Below are 24,379 nucleotides of genomic sequence, written 5' to 3'. Positions count from 1 at the left end.
GGGTGGTGGTGGTTGTGGTGGGGTTGGTGATGGTGATGGTGGTGGTAGTGGTGGTGGTGATGGTGGTGGTGGTGGTGATGGTGGTGGTGGTGGGGGTGGTGATGGTGGTGGTGATGGTGGTGGTGGAGGTGGGGGTGGTGGTGGTGGTGGGGGTGGTGGTGGTGATGGTGGTGGTGGTGATGGTGGTGGTGGTGAGGGTGGTGGTGGTGGTGGTGGGGGTGGTGGTGGTGGTGGTGGTGGGGGTGATGGTGGTGGTGGTGGTGATGTGGGTGGGGGTGGTGGTGGTGGTGGTGGTGAGGGTGGTGGTGGTGGTGGTGGGGGTGGTGGTGGTGGTGGTGGTGGGGGTGATGGTGGTGGTGGTGGTGGTGATGTGGGTGGGGGTGGTGGTGGTGGTGGTGGTGAGGGTGGTGGTGGTGGTGGTGGGGGTGGTGGTGGTGGTGGTGGTGGGGGTGATGGTGGTGGTGGTGGTGATGTGGGTGGGGGTGGTGGTGGTGGTGGTGGTGAGGGTGGTGGTGGTGGTGGTGGGGGTGGTGGTGGTGGTGGTGGTGGGGGTGATGGTGGTGGTGGTGGTGGTGATGTGGGTGGGGGTGGTGGTGGTGGTGGTGGTGAGGGTGGTGGTGGTGGTGGTGGGGGTGGTGGTGGTGGTGGTGGGGGTGGTGGTGGTGGTGGTGGTGGGGGTGGTGGTGGAGGTGGTGATGTGGGTGGGGGTGGTGGTGGTGGTGGTGAGGGTGGTGGTGGTGGTGGTGGGGGTGGTGGTGGTGGTGATGATGGTGATGGGGGTGGTGGTGGTGATGATGGTGATGGGTAGTGTTGATGATCGTGATCACGATCATAATATTAGCACTGCACCACAGACTCTCAACACTACACCATAGACTCAACACTGCACCATAGACTCAACACTACACCATAGACTCTCAGCACTGCACCACAGACTCTCAGCACTGCACCATAGACTCAACACTGCCCATAGACTCTCAGCACTGCACCATAGACTCAACACTACACCATAGACTCTCAGCACTGCACCACAGACTCTCAGCACTGCACCATAGACTCAACACTGCCCATAGACTCTCAGCACTGCACCATAGACTCAACACTGCCCATAGACTCAGCACTGCACCATAGACTCAACACTGCCCATAGACTCAACACTGCACCGTAGACTCAACACTGCACCATAGACCCAACACTGCACCGTAGACTCAACACTGCACCATAGACTCAACACTGCACCATAGACCCAACACTGATCATAATATTAATGGTGATCATGATGACAATCACGATGATGGTGATCGTGATGATGATGATGATCGTGATGATGATTCATAATAAACGTTTTTTGGGGGGTTATATCGCGTTATTTATAAATGTGTCGTAACCCCCCACCACCCGACACGGCCAATCAGCAAAGAAGTGTCGCGTTGACAAAAGACAAAATTAGTTCACTGCTTCACGAAGACGATGATGATCGTGATGGCGACGGTGATGATGATGATGATCGTGACAGCAACAATGATGATGATGATGATGATCGTGACGGCGACGGTGATGATGATGATGATGATCGTGACGGCGACGGTGATGATGATGATGATCGTGACGGCGATGGTGATGATGATGATGATCGTGACAGCGATGATGATGATGATGATCGTGACAGCGACGATGATGATGATGATGATCGTGATGGCGACGATGATGATGATGATGATCGTGCCGGCGACGATGATAATGATGATCGTCACGACGAGGATGATGATGATGACGACAATGATCGTCACAATGAATACGACGACGATGATAACGATCGTCACAATGACAAAACACGATGATGATCGTGACGGCGACGACGATGATGATGATGATGATCGTCACGACTATTATGACGACGACGATGATGATCGTGACGGCGACGACGATGATGATGATGATGATCGTCACGACGACGACGACGATGGCGATGATGATGATGATGATGATGACGACGACATCCTCCGTCAACTGTACCCTGGGCGGATAGAGGCCCTCTTCAGCGGTGGCTCCTCCCAGCACCTCCTCCACCTCGTCTCCCCTCCCACCACCACCATCACCACCATCACCAACACCACCACCACCACCACCAGCACCACCACCATCACCACCACCACCAGCACCACCATCACCACCACCACCATCACCACCAGCACCACCACCAGCACCACCACCATCACCACCACCATCACCACCATCACCACCACCAGCACCACCAGCAGCACCACCACCACCACCACCACCAGCACCACCAGCACCACCACCACCAGCACCACCAGCACCACCATCGCCACCAGCACCACCACCACCATCACCACCACCAGCACCACCAGCACCACCATTGCCACCAGCACCAGCCTCCTCGTGGCTGATGTCGGCCTCAGGGTGGATGATGCTGAGGTCGTCCTCCTCCGCCGAGGTTTCAAAGTCGTCCGGGAGGTCACCACGAGTTACTACAGTGTGGGGGGGAGGGGAGGGGGGGTGAGTGGTGGGGGGGGTGAGTGGTGGGGGGGGTGAGTGGTGGGGGGGGGTGAGTGGTGGGGGGGGGTGAGTGGTGGGGGGGGTGGGGGAGTGAGAGAGGGGTGAGTGTTAGGGGTGAGAGTTGGGGGTGAGTGTTAGGGGTGAGAGTTGGGGGTGAGTGTTAGGGGTGAGTGTTAGGGGTGAGTGTTAGGGGTGAGTGTTAGGGGTGAGTGGTGGGGGTGAGCGTTAGGGGTGAGTGTTAGGGGTGAGTGTTATGGGTGAGCGTGAGGGGTGAGTGTTAGGGGTGAGTGTTATGGGTGAGTGTTAGGGGTGAGTGTTAGGGGTGAGTGTTAGGGGTGAGGGTTAGGGGTGAGTGTGAGGGGTGAGTGTTAGGGGTGAGTGTTAGGGGTGAGAGTTGGGGGTGAGTGTTAGGGGTGAGTGGTGGGGGTGAGTGTTGTGGGTGAGTGTTAGGGGTGAGTGTTAGGGGTGAGTGTGAGGGGTGAGTGTTGGGGGTGAGTGTTAGGGGTGAGTGTTAGGGGTGAGTGTTAGGGGTGAGTGTTAGGGGTGAGTGTTAGGGGTGAGTGTTAGGGGGTGAGTGTTAGGGGTGAGTGTTAGGGGTGAGTGTTAGGTGTGAGTGGTGGGGGTGAGTGTGAGGGGTGAGTGTTAGGGGTGAGTGTTAGGGGGTGAGTGTTAGGGGTGAGTGTTAGGGGTGAGTGGTGGGGGTGAGTGTTAGGGGTGAGTGTTAGGGGTGAGTGCTAGGGGTGAGTGTTAGGGGTGAGTGTTAGGGGTGAGGGTTAGGGGTGAGTGTTAGGGGTGAGGGTTAGGGGTGAGTGTTAGGGGTGACTGTTAGGGGTGAGTGGTGGGGGTGAGTGTTAGGGGTGAGTGTTGTGGGTGAGTGTTAGGGGTGAGTGGTGGGGGTGAGTGTTAGGGGTGAGTGTTAGGGGTGAGTGTGAGGGGTGAGTGTTGGGGGTGAGTGTTAGGGGTGAGTGTTAGGGGTGAGTGTTAGGGGTGAGTGTTAGGGGTGAGCGTTAGGGGTGAGCGTTAGGGGTGAGGGGTGAGGGTGAGGGGTGAGTGTGAGGGGTGAGTGTTGGGGGTGAGTGTTAGGGGTGAGTGTTAGGGGTGAGTGTTAGGGGTGAGTGTTATGGGTGAGTGTTAGGGATGAGTGTTAGGGGTGAGTGCTAGGGGTGAGTGTTGGGGGTGAGTGTTAGGGGTGAGTGTTAGGGGTGAGTGGTAGGGGTGAGTGTTAGGGGTGAGTGGTGGGGGTGAGTGTTAGGGGTGAGTGTTAGGGGTGAGTGTTAGGGGTGAGTGTTAGGGGTGAGTGTTGGGGGTGAGTGTTAGGGGTGAGTGTTAGGGGTGAGTGTGAGGGGTGAGTGTTGGGGGTGAGTGTTAGGGGTGAGTGTTAGGGGTGAGTGGTAGGGGTGAGTGTTAGGGTTGAGTGTTAGGGGTAAGTGTTAGGGGTGAGTGTTAGGGGTGAGTGTTAGGGGTGAGTGTTAGGGGTGAGTGTTAGGGGTGAGTGTTAGGGGTGAGTGTTGGGGGTGAGTGGTGGGGGTGAGTGTTAGGGGTGAGTGTTAGGGGTGAGTGTTAGGGGTGAGTGTTAGGGGTGAGTGTTAGGGGTGAGTGTTAGGGGTGAGTGTTAGGGGTGATTGTTAGGGGTGAGTGGTGGGGGTGAGTGTTAGGGGTGAGTGTTAGGGGTGAGTGTTAGGGGTGAGGGTTAGGGGTGAGTGTTAGGGGTGAGTGTTAGGGGTGAGTGTTAGGGGTGAGTGTTAGGGGTGAGTGTTAGGGGTGAGGGTTAGGGGTGAGTGTTAGGGGTGAGTGTTAGGGGTGAGTGTTAGGGGTGAGTGGTAGGGGTGAGTGTGAGGGGTGAGTGTTAGGGGTGAGTGTTAGGGGTGAGTGTTAGGGGTGAGTGTGAGGGGTGAGTGGTAGGGGTGAGTGTTAGGGGTGAAGGTTAGGGGTGAGAGTTAGGGGTGGGTGCTAGGGGTGAGTGTTGGGGTGAGTGTTAGGGGTGAGTGTTGTGGGTGAGTGTTAGGGGTGAGTGTCAGGGGTGAGTGTTAGGGGTGAGTGTTAGGGGTGAGGGTTAGGGGTGAGGGTTAGGGGTGAGTGTTGGGGGTGAGTGTTGGGGGTGAGTGTTAGGGGTGAGTGTTAGGGGTGAGTGTTAGGGGTGAGTGTTAGGGGTGAGTGTTAGGGGTGAGTGCTAGGTGTGAGTGGTGGGGGTGAGTGTGAGGGGTGAGTGTTAGGGGTGAGTGTTAGGGGTGAGTGTGAGGGGTGAGTGTTAGGGGTGAGTGTTAGGGGTGAGTGTTAGGGGTGAGTGTGAGGGGTGAGTGTTAGGGGTGAGTGTTAGGGGTGAGTGTTGGGGGTGAGTGTTAGGGGTGAGTGTTGGGGGTGAGTGTTAGGGGTGAGTGGTGGGGGTGAGTGTTAGGGGTGAGTGTTGTGGGTGAGTGTTAGGGGTGAGCGTGAGGGGTGAGTGTTAGGGGTGAGTGTTAGGGGTGAGTGTGAGGGGTGAGTGTTAGGGGTGAGTGTTAGGGGTGAGTGTTAGGGGTGAGTGTTGGGGGTGAGTGTTGGGGGTGAGTGGTGGGGGTGAGTGTTAGGGATGAGTGTTAGGAGTGAGTGTTAGGGGTGAGTGTTGGGGGTGAGTGTTGGGGGTGAGTGGTGGGGGTGAGTGTTAGGGGTGAGTGTTAGGGGTGAGTGTTAGGAGTGAGTGTTAGGGGTGAGTGTTGGGGGTGAGTGTTAGGGGTGAGTGTAAGGGGTGAGTGTTAGGGGTGAGTGTTAGGGGTGAGTGTTAGGGGTGAGTGTTAGGGGGTGAGTGTGAGGGGTGAGTGTTAGGGGTGAGTGTTAGGGGTGAGTGTTAGGGGTGAGAGTTGGGGGTGAGTGTTAGGGGTGAGTGTTAGGGGTGAGTGTTAGGGGTGAGGGTTAGGGGTGAGTGTGAGGGGTGAGTGTTAGGGGTGAGTGGTAGGGGTGAGTGTTAGGGGTGAGTGTTAGGGGTGAGTGTGAGGGGTGAGTGTTAGGGGTGAGGGTGAGGGGTGAGTGGTGGGGGTGAGTGTGAGGGGTGAGTGGTAGGGGTGAGTGTTAGGGGTGAGTGTTAGGGGTGAGTGTTAGGGGTGAGTGTTAGGGGTGAGTGGTAGGGGTGAGTGGTAGGGGTGAGTGTTAGGGGTGAGTGTGAGGGGTGAGTGTTAGGGGTGAGTGTTGGGGGTGAGTGTTAGGGGTGAGTGTTAGGGGTGAGTGTTAGGGGTGAGTGTTGGGGGTGAGTGTTGGGGGTGAGTGGTGGGGGTGAGTGTTAGGGGTGAGTGTTAGGGGTGAGTGGTAGGGGTGAGTGGTAGGGGTGAGTGTTAGGGGTGAGTGTGAGGGGTGAGTGTTAGGGGTGAGTGTTAGGGGTGAGCGTGAGGGGTGAGTGTTAGGGGTGAGTGTTGTGGGTGAGTGTTAGGGGTGAGTGCTAGGGGTGAGTGTTAGGTGTGAGTGTTAGGGGTGAGTGTTAGGGGTGAGTGTTCTAGATGAGAGTAATGAGTGAGGGTTATGTGCGTTTGCTCTAATTTGTGTGTGTGTGTGTCTGTGTGTCTGTGTGTGTCTGTGTGTGTGTGTGTGTGTCTGTGTGTGTCTGTGTGTGTGTCTGGGTGTCTGTGTGTGTCTGTGTTTGTACGTGTCTGTGTCCGGCAAAACAACCCCCTACCTCCTCGCGGTGCCGGACGGGCAACTCTGTCGTGGACAGTGCTGTGGGGGGAGGTCCAATTGTGATTGGCTCCTCCCTTCATGGCGTCTGTGTCCACCACAGTGGCTAAACGGGGGCTCTGGACGGGTGCGAGGGCCTGGTAACCCCTCCACCTTCAATAAATTACCACTAAACCACGATTTAAATATATAACTAATAAGCTTGTGCCGGAGGTCCCGGGGAGACAGGCCGGGAGACGTCATAGACAATTCTATGACGTCTCCTGGCCAAACCCCAATTGGCGGAGCCAGGAGATTGAATCTCTACCCTCCGGACTCCTCCAGAAACAGCGAAAAGCCACTTCGTGTGGCCATGTGGAATGTTCGAATGCTCACTGCGGAGGAGAGGCTGCCACTGCTCTGTCGGGAGCTGGACCGGTACCGCCCGGATCTCTGTGGCATTCCGGGTGGTCCGGTGGACCGGTTCTGGCTCTTGCCCCCATGAAGGGCGGACAGTCCTCTACTCGGGGCAGCAGACTGTCAAACAACAGGGTGTGGCTCTTCTTTCGAACAAAAGAATGAAGGGAGCGTGGGAGCGTGGCGGTGAGGTGTGGGAAGCTGTAAGCCCCAGGCGACTTTGGGCTCGCCTTCCCATCAACCGGAGGCGAGGAGTGGTGGTCGTGGTTACTTATGCCCCCACCGAAGATGAACATCCGTGGACCAAGAAAGGCAGCGGGCAGAGATGATCTCCCAAGCGAAATGCTGAGGGAGGGTGGCGTTTGTGCACAGACTGCCCTATTTGACATCATAACAACAGTCTGGACAACTGGATGGGTTTCGCAGGATTGGAAGGATGCCCTGTTGGTCCCCCTCTTTACAAAAGGGGACCGCACAGACTGTAACAACTACAGGGCTCTCTGATTCCTCAGTATGTCGGGAAAGGCCCTGACACGGATTATTCAACATCGCCTTGCTAGGGATGCTGAGGAGAGGCTTGCGGAGCCCCAATGCGGTTTCAGGAAAGGGCGGTCCTGCACAGATGCCATATTTCCTGCCCATCTGCTACAGCATAGGTGTAGGGAATTCCAGCAAGACCTACATCTCTGCTTTATTGACCTGGTCAAGGCCTATGATACCATCAATAGGCCTGGGCTCTGGGTTGTTCTTCGTGCTTTTGGAGTCCCTGACCCTCTGCTCACGATCATTTCATGATGGTGAGCGGGCCCGGGTAAAACTACGTGGCTGGAGGTCGGAGCCATTCCCTGTTCATCTTGGGGTGCGACAGGGATGTCCTCTGGCTCCAAATTTATTTAAAAGCTATTTCGAAGAGGGAGTTCGTGAAGCCTTCAGTAGCTGTACTGGTAGAATTTCCATCTGGTACAGATACAATGGGAGACTGATCGATGCCCGGGTGCGGTCAAGGGATGGCTCCCTATTGCTCAACCACGTTATGTATGCTGATGATTTGGTAATAGCTGCTCAGTCAGAGGAGGAGTTGGAGACGCTGCTGCTGAGACTGGAGCGTGCCACTAAGAGGTGGGGCCTTACCATCAGCCCCGCCAAAACTAAGCACCTGCCTGGGTATTTTGTACCATCGGACACTCCATCCCCACAACTCCCAATTGGTGATTGGGCAGTTGTGGAGAGAGTGGAGAGTTTCCCATACCTGGACAGTGTGCTCATGATTGGCTCCAGTTTAACAGCAGAGGTCTCACTCCGAATCAGTCGGGTGGCAATATCTTTTCATCGGTTGTGTAATGCTGTGTGGAAGCTACCTGGTCTGTCGCTCCGCACGAAGCTTCAGGTCTTCTCGGCCACGGTCATTCCCTCCCTTCTCTACGCTTGCGAAACGTGGACCCCCCTAATGGAACATCTTCGCCGGTTAGAAACATTTCGGCTGGCCTGCCTACGATCCATCCTGGGTTTAACCAGGCTGGATTATGTGAGGAGCTCACAAATCCTTGAAAGATCTGGGCAAGGTCCCATCGGTGAGCTCCTCCGGCAGGCAAGGCTGCGTTGGCTGGGTCATGTAGCCCGCATGCCCAGCCACCGCATGCCGAAACAGCTTTTGTTCGGCCGGATCGAGGGGGGCTAAACGGGCGCGGCACGGGCTAGAGAAGAGATGGAGTGATGTGGTACAGGAGGACGTGGAGCTGAGTGGACTTGCCGATGACCGGTACCAGCGGTGTCAAGATCGGCCTCTGCGGAGGGGGCTCGTGAAGGACGCTACTGGGCAGTTGGAGGCAGTCGCCCTCCAACAACAACAACGGAGGGCAGAGGAGCGACGCTCACAACAACGAGCGGAGCACCGGGTGGCTAAAGCACAGCAGGTTGGCACAGTAGGGGGGGCACAGGTGGTGCATCAGCCACAGTCATCTCAGTCAGTCGACCCGTGGCACCTGGGTCTGCCCAGTGACCTCCTTGCCAGCGGGGCGTTCGACACTCCACGTGATGCCCTCAAGGTGCACCTGGCCTGGCACGAGCCTCTCGTGGTAACGTCACCGCCACTCAGTGGCGACTGGCGGTGACGATTATCCGAACCGGTCCCGGGTCGCTACCTTTTTGTTGCGGCTGCTTTAGTGACCATCGAATGCCGGGGGAGACAAAGGCGGCCGGGCGTGGTGGCTCTGGGCAACCCCAACACCGCCACCCGCGTGCCACGGGTGCTGGTGCTCGCCAACAGCACTTGCCCCTACGCTCTTGTTGCAGGCTACACGGGGGAGCTTTGTCTTTGTCGCGTACTTGTGATGCAGAGGTCGTCGTAGTCCGGGCAGCAGTCCCGACGGACCTTGCAGTAGTGGTCACAGGCGCACTCCGATTGGCTGACGCCGGAGAAGACCGCCTCATCGCATCGCTCCTCGCACGAGCCTGAACTCACCGGGTGCTCACCGGTTACTCACCAGTTACTCACCAGTTACTCACTCACACACACAGACAATCACTCACTCACACACTCACACACATAGACACTCACACACTCACACACTCACCGGTTACTCACCAGTTACTCACCAGTTACTCACTCACACAGTTACTCACTCACACACATAGACACTCACCCACTCACACACACAGAGACACTCACACACTCACACAGAGACTCACACACACACAGACAATCACTCACTCACACACTCACACACATAGAGACTCACACACTCACCAGTTACTCACCAGTTACTCACCCACATAGACACTCACTCACACAGAGACTCACACACACAGTTACTCACCAGTTACTCACCCACTCACACAGAGACACTCACTCACACAGAGACTCACACACACAGTTACTCACCAGTTACTCACTCACTCACACAGAGACACTCACCAGTTACTCACTCACTCACACAGTTACTCACCAGTTACTCTCTCACACAGTTACTCACTCACACACAGAGACACTCACCCACTCACACAGAGACTCACACACACAGTTACTCACCAGTTACGCACTCACTCACACACGTAGACACTCACTCACTTACACAGAGACTCACACACACAGTTACTCACCAGTTACTCACCAGTTACTCACTCACACACATAGACACTCACACAGAGACTCACACACACAGTTACTCACCAGTTACTCACCAGTTACTCACTCACACACATAGACACTCACTCACTCACACAGAGACTCACACACACAGTTACTCACCAGTTACTCACCCACTCACTCACTCACACACTCACACAGTTACTCACTCACACACATAGACACTCACCCACTCACACACACAGAGACACTCACACACTCACACAGAGACTCACACACACAGACAATCACTCACTCACACAGAGACTCACACACACAGTTACTCACTCACACACACAGACAATCACTCACTCACACACTCACACACATAGACACTCACACACTCACACACTCACCAGTTACTCACCGGTTACTCACCAGTTACTCACCCACTCACTCACTCACACACTCACTCACACAGAGACTCACACACACAGTTACTCACCAGTTACTCACCAGTTACTCACCAGTTACTCACTCACACACAGAGACACTCACCCACTCACACAGAGACTCACACACACAGTTACTCACCAGTTACTCACCAGTTACTCACTCACACACATAGACACTCACTCACACAGAGACTCACACACACAGTTACTCACCAGTTACTCACTCACACAGTTACTCACTCACACACATAGACACTCACTCACTCACACAGAGACTCACACACACAGTTACTCACCAGTTACTCACCAGTTACTCACCAGTTACTCACTCACACACAGAGACACTCACCCACTCACACAGAGACTCACACACACAGTTACTCACCAGTTACTCACCAGTTACTCACTCACACACATAGACACTCACACAGAGACTCACACACACAGTTACTCACCAGTTACTCACTCACTCACACAGAGACTCACCCACTCACTCATTCACTCACACAGTTACTCACCAGTTACTCACCAGTTACTCACTCACTCACACAGAGACACTCACCCACTCACACAGAGACTCACACACACAGTTACTCACCAGTTACTCACCCACTTACTCACTCACACACTCACACAGTTACTCACTCACACACGTAGACACTCACTCACACAGAGACTCACACACACAGTTACTCACCAGTTACTCACTCACTCACACAGAGACACTCACCCACTCACACAGAGACTCACACAGTTACTCACCAGTTACTCACTCACTCACACAGAGACTCACCCACTCACTCATTCACTCACACAGTTACTCACCAGTTACTCACTCACTCACACAGAGACACTCACCCACTCACACAGAGACACTCACACACTCACTCACACAGAGACTCACACACACACACAGACATTCACTCACTCACACACTCACACACATAGAGACTCACACACTCACACAATCACCAGTTACTCACTCACACAGTTACTCACTCACACAGATACACTCACCCACTTACACAGAGACACACACCCACTCACACACACACAGAGACACTCACACAGAGACTCAGACACACACACACAGACATTCACTCACTCACACACTCACACACATAGAGACTCACACACTCACCAGTTACTCACCCACTCACTCACTCACACAGAGACACTCACTCACACACAGACACTCACTCACTCACACACTCACACACAGAGACACTCACACACTCACACTCACCAGTTACTCACCAGTTACTCACCAGTTACTCATTCACCCACTCACACACACAGACACTCACACACTCACCCACTCACACACTCACCAGTTACTCACACACTCACTCACTCACACAGAGACTCACACACTCACACACTCACCAGTTACTCACCAGTTACTCACCAGTAACTCACCCAATCACTCACACAGAGACACTCACACACACAGAGACTCACACAGAGACTCACACACACACACAGACACTCACTCACTCACACACTCACACACATAGAGACACACACTCACACACTCACCAGTTACTCACCAGTTATTCACCCAATCACTCACACACACAGAGACACTCACCCACTCACACACACAGAGATTCACACAGAGAGTCACTCACACACACAGAGACAATCACTCACTCACTCACGTAGACACTCACACACTCACCAGTTACTCACCAGTTACTCACTCACCCACTCACACACACAGAGACACTCACTCACTCACACAGAGATTCACACAGAGACTCACTCACACACACAAAGACAATCACTCACTCACTCACACACATAGACACACACACTCAGTCACACAGAGACTCACACACACTAACAATCACTCACTCACACACACAGACACTCACTCACACACCCACTCACTCACACAGAGACTCACACACACTAACAATCACGCACTCACACACACACACAGACACTCACTCACACACCCACTCACACACATAGACACTCACACACTCACACACTCACCAGTTACTCACCCACTCACACACACACAGACTCACACACACTAACAATCACTCACTCACACACACAGACACTCATTCACTCACACACTCACACACATAGACACTCACACACCCACACACTCACCAGTTACTCACCAGTTACTCACTCACTCACACAGTTACTCACCCAATCACTCACTTACACAGAGACTCACACACACTAACAATCACTCACTCACACACACAGACACTCACTCACACACTCACACACATAGAAACTCACACACTCACCAGTTACTCACTCACCCACTCACACACACAGTTACTCACCCACTCACTCACACAGAGACTCACACACACTAACAATCAATCACTCACACACACACAGAGACAGTCACTCACACACACACACTCACACACCCACTCACACACACAGAGACACTCACACACGGAGACTCACACAGAGACAATCACTTACTCACACAGAGTCTCACTCACACACACAGAGACAATCACTCACACACATAGACACTCACTAACACAGACAGACACTCACTCACTCACACACTCACACATACATACAGACACTCACTCACTCACACAGAGACACTCACACACTCACACACGGAGACTCACACAGAGACAATCACTTACTCACACAGAGACTCACACACTCACACAGAGACAATCACTCACTCACACAGAGACTCACACACTCACTAACACAGACAGACACTCACTCACTCACACACTCACACATACATACAGACACTCACTCACTCACACAGACAATCACTCACTCACACACTCACACACACAGACACTCACTCACTCACACACTCACTAACACACTCACTCACACACTCACACACACAGACACTCACACAATCACTAACACACACAGACACTCACTCACTCACACACTCACACACACAGACACTCACTCACACACACAGACACTCACACACACACTCACACACACACAGAGAAACTCACTCACTCACACACTCACACACAGACAATCACTCACACACCCACAGACAATCACTCACACACTCACACACACAATCACACACTCACACACACACAAAATCACACACTCACTCACACACACACAGACACTCACTCACATACACAAACAGACACTCACACAGAAACTCAGTCATTCACTTACTCAGGCACTCACTCACACAGACACTCACTTACTTACACATACACACTCACACAGACACTCACACAGACACTCACACACTCACACATACTCACTCACTCAGTCAGTCGTTCACACACACAGACACTCACTCACTAACACACTCACCCACTCACTCACAGAGACACTCACACAGACACTCAGTCATTCACTCACACAAACAGACACTCACTCACACATACACTCAGTCATTCACTCACACAGACACTCACTCACACAAACACTCATTCAGTCATTCACTCACACAGACACTCACTCACACAGACACTCACTCAGTCATTCACTCACACATACAGACACTCACCCACTCACTCACAGAGACACTCACTCACTCAGTCAATCACTCACACATACAGACACTCACTCACAGAGACACTCACACTGGCACTCAGTCATTCACTCACGCAGACACTCACTCACACAGACACTCACTCAGTCATTCACTCACACATACAGACACTCACTCACACAGACACTCACTCACTTACACATACACACTCACACAGACACTCACACAGACACTCACTCACACATACTCACTCACTCACTCAGTCGTCCACACACACAGACACTCACTCACTAACACAGACACTCACCCACTCACTCACAGAGACACTCAGACAGACACTCAGTCATTCACTCACACAAACAGACACTCACTCACACATACACTCAGTCATTCACTCACACAGACACTCACTCACACAGACACTCACTCAGTCATTCACTCACACATACAGACACTCACCCACTCACTCACAGAGACACTCACACATACACTCAGACATTCACTCACACAGACACTCACTCACACAGACACTCACTCAGTCATTCATTCACACAGACACTCACTCACACAGACACTCACTCAGTCATTCACTCACACATACAGACACTCAAACACACACTCAGTCACTCACTCACACACTCACTCACTCAGACACCCACCCACTCACTCACACAGACACTCATACACACAGACACTCACACACTCACTAACACACAGACACTCACTCACTCACACACTCACACACACAGACACTCACTCACTCACACAGACAATCACTCACTCACACACTCACACACACAGACACTCACTCACACACACACTCACACACACACAGAGATACTCACTCACTCACACACTCACACACAGACAATCACTCACACACCCACAGACAATCACTCACACACTCACACACACAATCACACACTCACACACACACAAAATCACTCACTCACACACACACAGACACTCACTCACATACACAAACAGACACTCACACAGAAACTCAGTCATTCACTTACTCAGGCACTCACTCACACAGACACTCACTTACTTACACATACACACTCACACAGACACTCACACAGACACTCACACACTCACACATACTCACTCACTCAGTCGTTCACACACACAGACACTCACTCACTAACACACTCACCCACTCACTCACAGAGACACTCACACAGACACTCAGTCATTCACTCACACAAACAGACACTCACTCACACATACACTCAGTCATTCACTCACACAGACACTCACTCACACAAACACTCATTCAGTCATTCACTCACACAGACACTCACTCACACAGACACTCACTCAGTCATTCACTCACACATACAGACACTCACCCACTCACTCACAGAGACACTCACTCACTCAGTCATTCACTCACACAGACACTCACTCAGTTATTCACTCACACATACAGACACTCACTCACAGAGACACTCACACTGACACTCAGTCATTCACACACTCAGGCACTCACTCACACAGACACTCACTCAGTCGTTCACTCGCACACACAGACACTCACTCACACAGACACTCACTCACTTACACATACACACTCACACAGACACTCACACAGACACTCACTCACACATACTCACTCACTCAGTCGTCCACACACACAGACACTCACTCACTAACACAGACACTCACCCACTCACTCACAGAGACACTCAGACAGACACTCAGTCATTCACTCACACAAACAGACACTCACTCACACATACACTCAGTCATTCACTCACACAGACACTCACTCACACAGACACTCACTCAGTCATTCACTCACACATACATACACTCACCCACTCACTCACAGAGACACTCACACATACACTCAGACATTCACTCACACAGACACTCACTCACACAGACACTCACTCAGTCATTCATTCACACAGACACTCACTCACACAGACACTCACTCAGTCATTCACTCACACATACAGACACTCACCCACTCACTCACAGAGACACTCACACTGACACTCAGTCATTCACTCACGCAGACACTCACTCACACAGACACTCACTCAGTCATTCACTCACACATACAGACACTCACCCACTCACTCACAGAGACACTCACACTGACACTCAGTCATTCACTCACGCAGACACTCACTCACACAGACACTCACTCAGTCATTCACTCACACATACAGACACTCACCCACTCACTCACAGAGACACTCACACTGACACTCAGTCATTCACTCACGCAGACACTAACTCAGTCATTCACTCACGCAGACACTCACTCACACAGACACTCACTCAGTCATTCACTAACACATACAGACACTCACCCACTCACTCACAGAGACACTCACACTGACACTCAGTCATTCACTCACGCAGACACTAACTCAGTCATTCACTCACGCAGACACTCACTCACACAGACACTCACTCAGTCATTCACTCACACATACAGACACTCACTCAGTCATTCACTCACACATACAGACACTCACTCACACAGACACTCAGGCATTCACTCACAGAAACTCAGTCACTCACACACCCACACAGACACTCACTCACACACTCAGTCACTCACTCAAACACTCACTCACTCAGACACTCACCCACTAACTCACACAGACACTCATACACACAGACACTCACACACACACAGACACTCACACACACACACAGACACTTACACTCACACACAGACACTCACTCACACACACACAGACACTCAAACACACACAGACACTCTCTCACATAGACACTCACACAGACACTCACTCACACACACAAACACAGACACTCACACACACTCTCACACACACACAGACACACACACAGACACTCACCCACACACACAGACACACACACACACAGACACTCACACACACTCTCACACACACAGACACAGACACTCACCCACACACACAGACACTCACTCACACAGACACTCACACACACTCTCACACACACACAGACACTCAAACACACAGACACTCACACAGACACTCACTCACACACAGACACTCACTCACTCACACACAGACACTCACACACACACACAGACACTTACACTCACACACAGACACTCACTCACACACACACAGACACTCAAACACACACAGACACTCACTCACATAGACACTCAGACAGACACTCACCCACACACACACACAGACACTCACTCACTCCAACAGACACTTACACACTCAAACAGACACTCACCCACACGGACACTTACAACAACAACAACCGCCATTCGCCACTAAGTGGCGGTGACGTCACCACGACGCTTGTGCCAGGCTATGTGCACCCTGAGGCCACGTGAAGTGTCGAACGCCCGCTGGCAGGAGGTCACGGGGCAGACCCAGGTGCCACGGGTCGACTGACTGAGATGACTGGCTGATGCACCACCTGTGCCCCCTACTGTGCCAACCTGCTGTGCTTTAGCCACCCGGCGCTCCGCTCGCTGTTGTGAGCGTCGCTCCTCCGCCCTCCGTTGTTGTTGGAGGGCGACTGCCTCCAACTGCCCAGTAGCATCCTTCACGAGCCTCCTCCACAGAGGCCGATCTTGACACCGCTGGTACCAGTCATCGGCAAGTCCACTCAGCTCCACGTCCTCCTGTACCACATCACTCCATCTCTTCTCTAGCCCGTGCCGCGCCCGCTTAGCCCCCTCAATCCGGCCAAACAAAAGCTGTTTCGGCATGTGGTGGCTGGGCATGCGGGCTACATGACCCAGCCATCGCAGCCTTGCCTGCCGGAGGAGCTCACCGATGGGACCCTGCCCAGATCTTTCAAGGATTTGTGAGCTCCTCACACAATCCAGTCTGGTTAAACCCAGGATGGATCGTAGGCAGGCCAGCCTAAATGTTTCTAACCGGCGAAGATGTTCCATTAGGGGGGTCCACGTTTCGCAAGCGTAGAGAAGGGAGGGAATGACCGTGGCCGAGAAGACCTGAAGCTTAGTGCGGAGCGACAGACCAGGTAGCTTCCACACAGCGTTACGCAACCGATGAAAAGATATTGCCGCTCGACTGATTCTGAGTGAGACCTCTGCTGTTAAACTGGAGCCAGTCATAAGCACACTGCCCAGGTATGGGAAACTCTCCACTCTCTCCACAACTGCCCCATCACCGATTGGGAGTTGTGGTGGTGGAGTGTCCGATGGTACAAAATACCCAGGCAGGTGCTTAGTTTTGGTGGGGCTGATGGTAAGGCCCCACCTCTTAGTGGCACGCTCCAGTCTCAGCAGCAGCGTCTCCAACTCCTCCTCTGACTGAGCAGCTATTACCAAGTCATCAGCATACATAACGTGGTTGAGCAATAGGGAGCCATCCCTTGACCGCACCCGGGCATCAATTAGCCTCCCATTATATCTGTACCATATGGAGATTCCCCCGGTACAGCTATTGAAGGCTTCACGAACTACGTGGTCAAAATAGATGTCAAATAATGTGGGAGCCAGAGGACATCCCTGTCGCACCCCAAGGTGTACAGGGAATGGCTCTGACTCCCGGCCACGTAGTTTTACCCGGGCCCGCTCACCATCATGAAGGTCCTTAATGATCGTGAGCAGAGGGTCAGGTACTCCAAAAGCACGAAGAACGACCCAGAGCCCAGGCCTACTGATGGTATCATAGGCCTTGACCAGGTCAATAAAGCAGAGATGTAGGTCTTGTTGGAATTCCCTACACCTCTGCTGTAGCAGACGGACAGAAAATATGGCATCCGTGCAGGACCGCCCTTTCCTGAAACCGCATTGGGGCTCCGCAAGCCTCTCCTCAGCGTGCCTGGCAAGGCGATGCTGAATAATCCTTGCCAGGACCTTTCCCGGCACACTGAGGAGTGAGATGCCCCTGTAGTTGTTACAGTCTGTGCGGTCCCCCTTCTTAAAAAGGGGGACCACCAGGGCATCCTTCCAATCCTGCGGAACCCGTCCAGTGGTCCAGACTGTTGTTATGATTTCATATAGGGCAGCAAAACAACCCCCTACCTCCTCGCGGTGCCGGACGGGCAACTCTGTCGTGGACAGCGCTGTGGGGGGAGATCCAATTTTGATTGGCTCCTCCCCTCATGGCATATGTGTCCACCACAGGGGCTAAACGGGGGCTCTGGACGGGTGCGAGGGGCTGGTAACCCCTCCACCTTCAATTAATTACCACGAAACTACGAATTAAACTGAAATATGTAACAACTAAGCTTGTGCCGGAGGCCCCGGGGGGCCAGGCGTCTATGACGTCTCCTGGCCAAACCCCAATTGGCGGAGCCAGGAGATTGAATACCTACCCTCGGGGCTACTCCAGAAACAACGAAAAGCCACTACGGTTGGCCACGTGGAATGTTCGAACGCTCACTGCGGAGGAGAGGCTGCCACTCCTCTGTCGGGAGCTGGACCGGTACCGCCTGGACACTTACACACACACAGACACACACACACAGACACTCACACACACAGACACTCACTCCCACACACAGACACTCACTCACACACAGACACACACAGACACTCACTCACTCACACAGACACTCACACAAACACTCACCCACACACACAGACACTCACTCACTCACACAGACACTTACACACTCATACAGACACTCACCCACTCACACACACACAAACACTCACTCACACACACAGACACTCACTCACACACTCACACACACAGACACTCACTCACTCACACAGACACTCACACAGACACTCACCCACACACACAGACACTCACTCACACAGACACTTACACACTCATACAAACACTTACACAGACACTCACTCACACAGACACTTACACAGACACTCACTCACACAGACACTCACTCACACACACAGACACACACACACTCACACACACACACAGACACAAACACTCACACACACACACAGACACACACACAGACACACACTCACTCACACAGACACTTACTCACTCATACAGACACTCACCCACACACACAGACACTTACACACTCATACAGACACTCACCCACACACACACAGACACTCACACACTCACAAAGACACTTACACACTCATACAGACACTCACCCACACATACATACACTTACACACTCACACAGACACACAGACACCCACACAGACACACACACACACACCCCCACACACCCACACAGACACTCACACACACAGACACTTACACACTCACACAGACACTCACCCACACACACAGACACTCACACAGACACTCACCCACACATACACTTACACACTCATACAGACACTCCCCCAAACAGACACTTACACACTCACACAGACACTCACACAGACACTTACACACTCACACAGATACACACTCACACAGACACTTACACACTCACACAGACACTCACACAGACACTTACACAGACACTTACACACTCACACAGATACACACTCACACAGACACTCACCCACACAAACACACACAGACACTCACCCACACAGACACTCACACAGACACTCACACACACAGACACTCACACAGACACTCACCCACACAGACACTCACCAACACAGACACTCACACAGACACTCACACACACAGACACTCACACAGACACTCACCCACACAGACACTCACCCACACAGACACTCACCCACACAGACACACACACACAGACACCCACACAGACACACACACACACACACCCCCACACACCCACACAGACACTCACACACACAGACACTCACTCACACAGACACACACACACACACACAGACACACACACACAGACACACACTCACACAGACACACACATAGACACTCACTCACACAGACACACACACACAGACACTCACTCACACAGACACTTACACACACACACAGACACTCACTCACTCACACACACACAGAGACACTTACACACACACACATACAGACACTCACCCTGACACACAGACACTCACCCACCCACACAGACACACACACACACGTACAGACACTCACCCACACAGACACACACACACACAGACACACACAGACACTCACCCACACAGACACTCACACAGACACACACAGACACTCACACAGACACTCACCCACACAGACACTCACCCACACAGACACTCACACAGACACTCACACACACAGACACTCACACAGACACTCACCCACACAGACACTCACCCACACAGACACTCACCCACACAGACACACACACACAGACACCCACACAGACACACACACACACACCCCCACACACCCACACAGACACTCACACACACAGACACTCACTCACTCACACAGACACACACACACACACACAGACACACACACACAGACACACACTCACACAGACACACACACAGACACTCACTCACACAGACACACACACACAGACACTCACTCACACAGACACTCACTCACACAGACACACACACACAGACACACACACAGACACTCACCCACACAGACGCACACAGACACTCACTCACTCTCACACACAGACACTCACTCACACACTTACACACACACACAGACACACACACACACAGACACTCACACACACACTTACACACTCACACAGACACACACACACACACAGACACTCACACACACACTTACACACTCACACAGACACACACAGACACTCACTCACACACACACAGACACTCACACAGACACTCACACACACAGACACTCACACAGACACTCACCCACACAGACACTCACCCACACAGACACTCACACAGACACTCACACACACAGACACTCACACAGACACTCACCCACACAGACACTCACCCACACAGACACTCACCCACACAGACACACACACACAGACACCCACACAGACACACACACACACACACCCCCACACACCCACACAGACACTCACACACACAGACACTCACTCACACAGACACACACACACACACAGACACACACACAGACACACACTCACACAGACACACACATAGACACTCACTCACACAGACACACACACAGACACTCACTCACACAGACACTTACACACACACACAGACACTCACTCACTCACACACACACAGAGACACTTACACACACACACATACAGACACTCACCCTGACACACAGACACTCACCCACCCACACAGGCACACACACACGTACAGACACTCACCCACACAGACACACACACACAGACACACACAGACACTCACCCACACAGACACTCACACAGACACTCACACACACAGACACTCACACAGACACTCACCCACACAGACACTCACCCACACAGACACTCACACAGACACTCACACACACAGACACTCACACAGACACTCACCCACACAGACACTCACCCACAAAGACACTCACCCACACAGACACACACACACAGACACCCACACAGACACACACACACACACCCCCACACACCCACACAGACACTCACACACACAGACACTCACTCACTCACACAGACACACACACACACACACAGACACACACACACACAGACACACACTCACACAGACACACACACAGACACTCACTCACACAGACACACACACACAGACACTCACTCACACAGACACTCACTCACACAGACACACACACACAGACACACACACAGACACTCACCCACACAGACGCACGCAGACACTCACTCACTCTCACACACAGACACTCACTCACACACTTACACACACACACAGACACACACACACACAGACACTCACACACACACTTACACACTCACACAGACACACACACACACACACAGACACACACACACTTACACACTCACACAGACACACACAGACACTCACTCACACACACACAGACACTCACACACACACACAGACACTCACCCACACAGACACTTACACACACACACAGACACTCACTCACACACACACACACAGACACTTACACACTCACCCACACAGACACTTACACACACATACAGACACACACACACACAGACACTCACCCACACAGACACTTACACACACACACAGACACTCACTCACTCACACACACACAGAGACACTCACACACACAGACACACTCACACAGACACACACACACTCACCCACACTCACACAGACACTCACTCACACACACTTACACACTCACACAGACACTCACTCACTCTCACACACAGACACTCACACACACACTTACACACTCACACAGACACTCACTCACTCACCCACACAGACACACACACTCACCCACACTCACACAGACACTCACTCACTCTCACACACAGACACTCACACACACACTTACACACTCACACAGACACACACACACAGACACACACACACAGACACTCACTCACTCACTCACACACACTTACACACTCACAGACACACACACACAGACACTCACCCTCACACACAGACACACACACACAGACACACACAGACACTCACTCACTCACACACACAGACACACACACACAGACACTCACTCACACACACTTACACACTCACCCTGACACACAGACACTCACCCACCCACACAGACACACACACATACAGACACTCACACACACAGACACTCACACACACACTTACACACTCACACAGACACTCACCCACACAGACACACACAGACACTCACTCACTCTCACACACAGACACTCACCCACACACACACAGACACTCACCCTCACGTGTTCGCTGACCTGTGCGTGGGGCTTGTGCACATCCCAGGTCGCACACCGCCATCACCGCCATCACCCACACCACCCACTTCACCCCCATCACCTTCACCCCCATCGCCTTCACCTGCATCACCTTCACCCCCATCGCCTTCACCCCCATCGCCTTCACCCCCATCGCCTTCACCTGCATCACCGCCTGTCCTGTCCGTCCCAGCCTCTACCCGACACACAACAACACAACATCCATCTCGCCATTACTCCTCCACTACTACCACCACTACCACCTCCACCACCACCTCCACCACCACCACCACCACCTCCACCATCACCACCACCTCCAACACCACCACCACCACCACCTCCACCACCACCTCCACCACCACCTCCAACACCACCACCACCACCTCCACCACCACCTCTACCACCACCATCACCACCACCACCTCTACCACCACCACCACCTCCACCACCACCACCACCTCCACCACCACCACCACCTCCACCACCACCACCACCACCTCCACCACCACCACCACCTCCACCACCTCCACCACCACCACCTCCACCACCACCACCACCACCTCCACCACCACCACCACCACCTCCACCACCACCACCACCACCTCCACCACCATCACCTCCACCATCACCTGCACCACCACCACCAGAATTGTTTCAAGGCTGCCTCTGATGCTGCTGATGAGACACTGAATGTGGAAACCGATCGTCACACACACACACACCTGGTCACACACACACACACCTGGTCACACACACACACGCACCTGGTGACACACACACACAGATATGGTCACACACACACACACACCTGGTCACACACACAGATCTGGTCACACACACACACACACCTGGTCACACACACACACACACCTGGTCACACACACACACACACCTGGTGACACACACACACAGATCTGGTCACACACACACACACACCTGGTCACACACACACACACCTGGTAACACACACACACACAGACACACCTGGTCACACACGCACAGATCTGGTCACACACACACACACACCCCGTCACGCACACACAGATCTGGTCACACACACACCTCGTCACACACACACACCTCGTCACACACACACACCTGGTCACACACACACACGCCTGGTCACACACACACAGACCTGGTAACACACACACAGATCTGGTCACACACACACAAACCTGGTAACACACACACACAGATCTGGTCACA

General features: G+C 52.9%; 1 protein-coding gene across 1 annotated transcript in view; it reads right to left on the bottom strand.

Moving 5' to 3' along the window:
* The window catches only part of LOC116958403 (uncharacterized), a 103,636-nt gene that overhangs the window by 77,689 nt on the left and 1,568 nt on the right, over positions 1 to 24,379 (bottom strand). Inside the window, exons 2-5 of the mRNA XM_076064777.1 lie at positions 23,343 to 23,366; positions 23,171 to 23,282; positions 8,881 to 9,006; positions 2,017 to 2,492 (exon numbers count right to left, since the gene is read on the bottom strand). Coding sequence (XP_075920892.1) covers positions 2,017 to 2,492; positions 8,881 to 9,006; positions 23,171 to 23,279 — 711 coding nt within the window. The 5' untranslated portion in view covers positions 23,280 to 23,282; positions 23,343 to 23,366. The remainder of the gene's footprint in view (positions 1 to 2,016; positions 2,493 to 8,880; positions 9,007 to 23,170; positions 23,283 to 23,342; positions 23,367 to 24,379) is intronic.

This window comes from Petromyzon marinus, unplaced genomic scaffold (assembly GCF_048934315.1).
Source record: "Petromyzon marinus isolate PM22_M1 ecotype Great Lakes invasive population unplaced genomic scaffold, UKy_Petmar_22M1.pri1.0 PM_Scaffold_70, whole genome shotgun sequence".
NCBI lineage: Eukaryota > Metazoa > Chordata > Hyperoartia > Petromyzontiformes > Petromyzontidae > Petromyzon > Petromyzon marinus.
The sequence above is the reverse complement of the archived record's forward strand: the minus strand, read 5'-3'. Positions and strand labels throughout refer to the sequence as shown.